The sequence below is a fragment of the Drosophila albomicans genome, chromosome 2L (assembly GCF_009650485.2).
Source record: "Drosophila albomicans strain 15112-1751.03 chromosome 2L, ASM965048v2, whole genome shotgun sequence".
In the NCBI taxonomy this organism is placed as follows: Eukaryota; Metazoa; Arthropoda; class Insecta; order Diptera; family Drosophilidae; genus Drosophila; species Drosophila albomicans.
In genome coordinates this window covers 2,604,825-2,610,622 of record NC_047628.2, presented here as the reverse complement: position 1 = coordinate 2,610,622, position 5,798 = coordinate 2,604,825, and the positions used below count along the sequence as shown (strand labels likewise).

Below are 5,798 nucleotides of genomic sequence, written 5' to 3'. Positions count from 1 at the left end.
TTTTCTCTTCCTTTTATGTTTTTAATTCTGAATTCTTAAAATAAGTATTTTCTTCTCATCACATAAGTCCCAAATTTTAAGTAATAAAATAAAATAATAAATAAAATATTCATTTTTGTTGTGTATTTTTATTTTCTATAAAGTTACATTTTGTTGTCTCCCTTATTATTACTCTTTTAGGGAATAAAGTATCTTAATCTAGGGATCTATTTTACACTTTGCAGAAAGCCTACACAAAACTTGGTGAATTTTTAATTACTGAGCTAAAAGCAACAACACTATTCGCTCTGCCTAGATTGAATGTTTCTATTTTATTTTATTATTTTTTATTTAAAAGCAGATAACAAAACAATTGATTTTAAAATATTTTAAATAATAAGAGAAAAACAGAAAAAGGCACGAATGAAGATACAAATGTGTAGTCTTAAGAAATTTTTTTTAAGATGTTCTCAAATGTTCAAATGTTCTCAAACACAAGCATTGTATTCTAGGTTATATTGTAATTTGTTCTCTCTTAGTGCTCCACCATGAACCTTGCGATTTTTGATTGGACTGAGGCCTTCTATGCATTCCGATTGGAGGACATGTTTCCATAAAGTGTATTAAAAATATAATAACAAAATATAATATTTATTCAATCAAATAATAAGTGTTTTATAATCTGAGATCAGTATGAATTTGATTTATTATGCAAAATATTGAATAATTTGTATGTTTTAATTTATTTACTAGACTAGAACTAATGATCATAGCCGACACTTAGTCGATTTGAGTTCAGAAATTAGTCCATTATTGATTTCAATATAAATGTCTAAAATGAATTTTTAAACTGAATATCATTTAAACAAATCCCTTCATTATCAAGTCTAATTACATGTTGACAGTGTTGATTAAAATGCATTTTTTCCATGAAGCGTATTCAATATTCGGTTAGCCCATGGAGAGTGTTTGGATTTGTTGTCTTTAACATCACAAATCAGCATACAAATTATGACTGCAAGCAGGATATTGGGTTAAAGTTGGGCTGGCAACAAAGTAAGTTGGACCAGCTGATTCATATTTGTGGCAACCTCTGGAATACTTGACTAAATGAAGCTGTTGCAGGCAGAGGTAGGTAATGGTAACAGCAACCTCAACGGCATTGCAAAATAAGCAAGCGAAAGGCTTATCAATAATTTCATTTTCATTTCATGTGAGCATCCCATCCGATAGGTCATAAATACGAAACCAGGCAATGCGAATAAGACCATGTCTCGGCTTGTGGCTAGGGAAATTTATAGAGTCTGTTGCTGCTGCTGTCAGGTGAAATAAATAATAAATTCGTTATATTGCCGGACAGCGGCGGCTATCAACAACAGTCGGCAAGCAGCAACAAGGGGAACAACAAGAGGCAACAACGGCGAGAGCAACAAATCGAGGCAGCGGCAACAAAGGGCGTTCATGATGTTGGGCCCACGCCCACATTGGAGTCGCTCCTTTGCACACACAAACTGTGGGCACTGGCACAGCTGCAAATGTTGCGGCATCGTTGCATGCTCCCCGGCCAACAAATTTGAATTCAATGAAAGATGAAATCATTAAGTTTGAGGCAATTTAGAGGCTGCAACATTTGCCAGGCGAATCTTTCAATCGGGTGGCGAGGCAAAACAACGAAATAATATCGAGTATCGAATGGGATGACAGGAGGGAGTGCAGATGACTTTCGAAGGCGTTGTTATGGCTTTAGAATTGATGCGAGTCAACACAATAAACATAATTAAATGTATTAGCAGGCTAGTTGATTGTTGAAGGGGATCACTCAACAAGGAAGTAGGACCAAAGAAATGCCCTATAATAGACTATCGAAACGGTGAAACTTCCATATTGCATGACATTTCATTGTAGTCGATACTAGGTCCGGGTTATGGCCCGCCTAATAAATTTCAGTCAGCCGCTCTACGTTTGGTGAGAAGAGAGAAAGAGAGGGAGATAGAGGGACCGACGACAAAAGCGCACATAAATCAACGATCAAGACAATTGCTCTGTAATAATTTTAACTTCTTTAAGTCGCAGGCCAGCCCACACCTAACTAACCGGTAGGCAGTCAGACAGACACCTCAATGTGGCCAATACCAATACCAATACCAATGCCAATAGCAATTGCGATCTGGCTGCACATAAAATTACAGCTTATCGGCCAAGAGAATCGTGTCGTAGCACGCCTACCAACTCAAAAAAGCATTAAAATATGAAACAACAATCGGCAAAGCTGATTTCGCAGAGCAGGAGAAGGAGAAGAAGTTGTTGTTGGGGATGATGGAAGAAAACCACTCACCTCAGGTGAAATCAACAGCAGCGGCATTTTATTTTTTTTTTTTTTTGTGGTGGGGGGGGGGGCTTCCGCAATTCCTGTTGCCTCTTTCCCAAAACATAGCTTGCCACCAGCCAACGGCAGTGGCACGTTTTCTTGGCAACAGCTTCGTGAAATTCCAAACTTGCCCCAACTACAATTTACCACCTACCGCACAGAAAGACCATAAGCCACCATCCAGCATTCGGCTGGAGAACACGACAAGATATATAGCAAAGTATAGGAGTGTATATCTGTATAGCGCCGACTCAAATCGCCATTGTTTGCCGCAAACTGTTGGTTACAGCTTACTCGACAATTCAAAATGCATGCGATATCTCAATTTGCAGGCTCATAAAAGGCAATAGCAAAAACCGATAAGCACTTCGTGGATGCTCTTTACTTTCACACTTTACGATCTTGTTGTTATTGAACTTAAGAAAATTGCCAAATAATGAGAATGCAAAAAAAATTATGCATACAATCTATAGTAACTGATCGAGTCAACAAGTTTTATTACAATTTTGAATATTATCCTCTTATAGTGAGGACTTATGTAGAAGCTTAAATAACTTCAAAATACATGAAATTCGAATAGAAGAAAAAGTATAAACATATTTATACACTTTTAAAATTTGAATTTGTAATCAATTTATTGATTTATTGAATAGGTTCAACTCAATCTAATGGCATATAATCTAGAGTAACTGAACTATTCAACAATAGAAATTTTAAACATTTACTTCTTTTACGAAACTTTATATAATACAATACAAGTTCAATGAAGTATACTTTAATAAGGAAGATATTGATATATTTATACATTTTTAAAATTTGTATTTTTAGCACTTAATATATAGATTATGTAAATTTATTGATGAATCTAACATTTAATTGATTTATCGATCATGATCCCTCTATCTCTTTCTTTCATAATTTTTGTTCTATTAAATGTATAAGAACGTAGTAAACCTTGAAAAGTAGCTCGTTTGTGCTGCATAGGATCCTATTAAATCATCTCTACACATCCAACACACAAAGTTCACAAATGTTTATGTAAAATATTAGTTGTAAATTCATGTCAGCGCAATCATGGCCAGCAAGCAGCCCACATGCCAGCAGCTGGCGTATCTGGACGAGCTAAAACAGCGGCTCCAGGAGCTACGTCTTCGCCAAGAGACTTTCATAGAGGAGACGGCCGTGATTCTGCGTAATATTAGCTCAGATCGACCAGTTCAAGTCAAAGTGGTACCATCGACAAAGTCTGTAGTTCTGCCAGTTCGATGTGAGGAGGAACACGAAAGTGCTGGCAACATCAAGCAATTGATTCAACAGTTTGAGGATCTTCGTAAGACATCGAAGCAGTTCAGTGATCAGGCCATGCCCGAGGAGCTTCTGGGTGTCGATGTGAGGAAACTGCTGAAGGGCTATGAAAACCTCATAATGGAAGGCAACATTCTGCATAAGAACTGGATGCTCCTGAAAAAGACTACGGAAAGTTGTGCGCGTCAAGGCAACTAAGATGAATCTAAGTTGAAACTAAAGATCTCAAAATCACCTTCTTTCGCAGAATACCTAAATGAAGACCTGCCCAGAACCAAGTCCGAGGCAACAACACAAAGACAGTATTACAATATCCAAACCAACAGAAAACTATTTGGTAAGGTTTAAAGTTTACGGGATGTGAGGCAACTCTAAAAATTGGCGATTTCAATTCGCTTTCGCAGAGAAACTGGCAAAGTCCCCATCGAAATTCGTTCATAAAATTAGAAGAACTAACTATTCAAATCAAATCAAATTTGGTGTGGGATCTAAGAAACTAATGTACCCTGAACATGAAGGAAAGACTCAATATTCTGGTAAGTTAACAAACAGTGAAATATGAATGAAAATCAATAGGCTTATGCTAAGACTAAATAATAGACCAATTAAATACAAATATATAAGCCAAAGGAATGTAGATTTTATTGTTATTATATTACATTAAATCCAAATAATTATAATATATAAATTATTCTATGTATCTATGTAACTAATACACAAAATTTGGAACTTGATTTCAATTTGCATATTTATTAATGTTAATTTAAGAAAGAAACTATTGTTTAGAAATGTAGAAAAATAATGAAGGGTTTCTTCTATCTTCTAGAAAACGATCGTCGGCAACGCTTTGGTGCGCTGCTTCAGTTGATATTTCGTGTAAGCCCATTCAACAAGTGCTCCATGCGGAAGACAATTTCTGAAAAGGATGTAAGAAAATCTGATCTGAACAAATGAACACGGAAAACGAAGCGATAAATAGTACTTAAACAATATTCAGAAAAATCTCTCTAATACTGTAATTGAGCTAAGGTCCAACTAATAAATAGAACACACATCCAAGCAAATGCATTAATCAATGGCAACACCCCGCATTACACCACATCACAGTAGAGCAGAGCAGAGCAGAGCACACATCAGATTGTCAATATTTTGCCTAATTAATGTGGCATCCATTTCGGGTGTCGAGTGCATTGGGGGAGAACGAAGCGAGTGCAGCATCACCACCAACTGCCACAGCAAATGCAACAGCAACACCACGAGCAACGTCAAGTGGGTCTGCACCACCGAATGGACCACCACCAGTCTCTAAAGTAGCTGTCTCTATACCAGCAAGCACTCGCTGTAAAAGGATAGACGTATGGCAGCAACTGCTGCGCTGACAGCGCATTTTAGTCGCCCATGGAATACTGAAAATAAATCTTGGCGTGCCGTGACTCGGACTGGGACTGAGACTGGGACTGGGAATGAGACTGTGGTTGGGAAAGAGAACATGACAGCGAGATTCGAGTTGGGTGTGGAAGGAGAAGAAAGAAAGACAAAATACTTTGCCCCACACGCAAAGCGAGAACTCGACATTTAAATTTAAATTAAGTGGCTTGTTTGGCGTCATCGAAGGCAACAACTAATGAGGCTCGATTGGGGCGAGTTGCAGCTGCACTGGAAAAAACAGATGGAGTGAGAGGGGCGAGGCTAATCATGAAGCATCCTAGCAGGGAACACAGCTATCTATGCCTGATAGCAGTTAGTTGAATCTTCTGATAATGATCAACACCCTATCAAAAACTCTGTGGTGTTAGTATGCAATGTTGGTGTATTGATTGCATATTCAAATGGATAAAAATTGAATGCAGCTGCCAACACTCCTTGCTTCGCAATAAAAGCACGTTTGCCAATGATTTGTGGCAGCGCTATCGCTTCTCAAAGCCAAAAGCTCAGAGCGAGACTTGGAAGCTCCAGCTGAGACCTTATCGCGACGACACGAGCGAAGATGGCGATGCCGATGCCGATGTTAATCAGCAACAAGAGTCGCTGTATCCACCATGACAACAACATGTAAGATGAGTACGACAGTAACACGTGTTGCAGTTGCAGTTGGAGTTGCCGTTGCATTTGCCGCCACTATCGAATTTCGGTGCATGACTGCCAA

At 38.0% G+C, this 5,798-nt stretch overlaps 1 protein-coding gene across 2 annotated transcripts; it reads left to right on the top strand.

Moving 5' to 3' along the window:
• The first annotated feature begins 3,317 nt into the window (after nt 1–3,317).
• On the top strand, nt 3,318–4,730 carry LOC117565544 (uncharacterized). 2 transcript variants are annotated; one of them, XM_034244690.2, is made up of 4 exons: nt 3,318–3,842; nt 3,900–3,989; nt 4,057–4,188; nt 4,479–4,730. In XM_034244690.2, exons 1-4 carry the CDS (start codon nt 3,422–3,424, stop codon nt 4,604–4,606), a joined length of 771 nt encoding a protein of 256 aa, XP_034100581.1. In that variant the 5' UTR covers nt 3,318–3,421; the 3' UTR covers nt 4,607–4,730. The 2 variants fall into 2 exon arrangements, 1 of the variants encoding a protein (XP_034100581.1); XR_007954600.1 differs by lacking the exon at nt 4,479–4,730 and having other exon boundaries at nt 3,321–3,830; nt 4,057–4,072.
• Nucleotides 4,731–5,798: the final 1,068 nt, after the last annotated feature.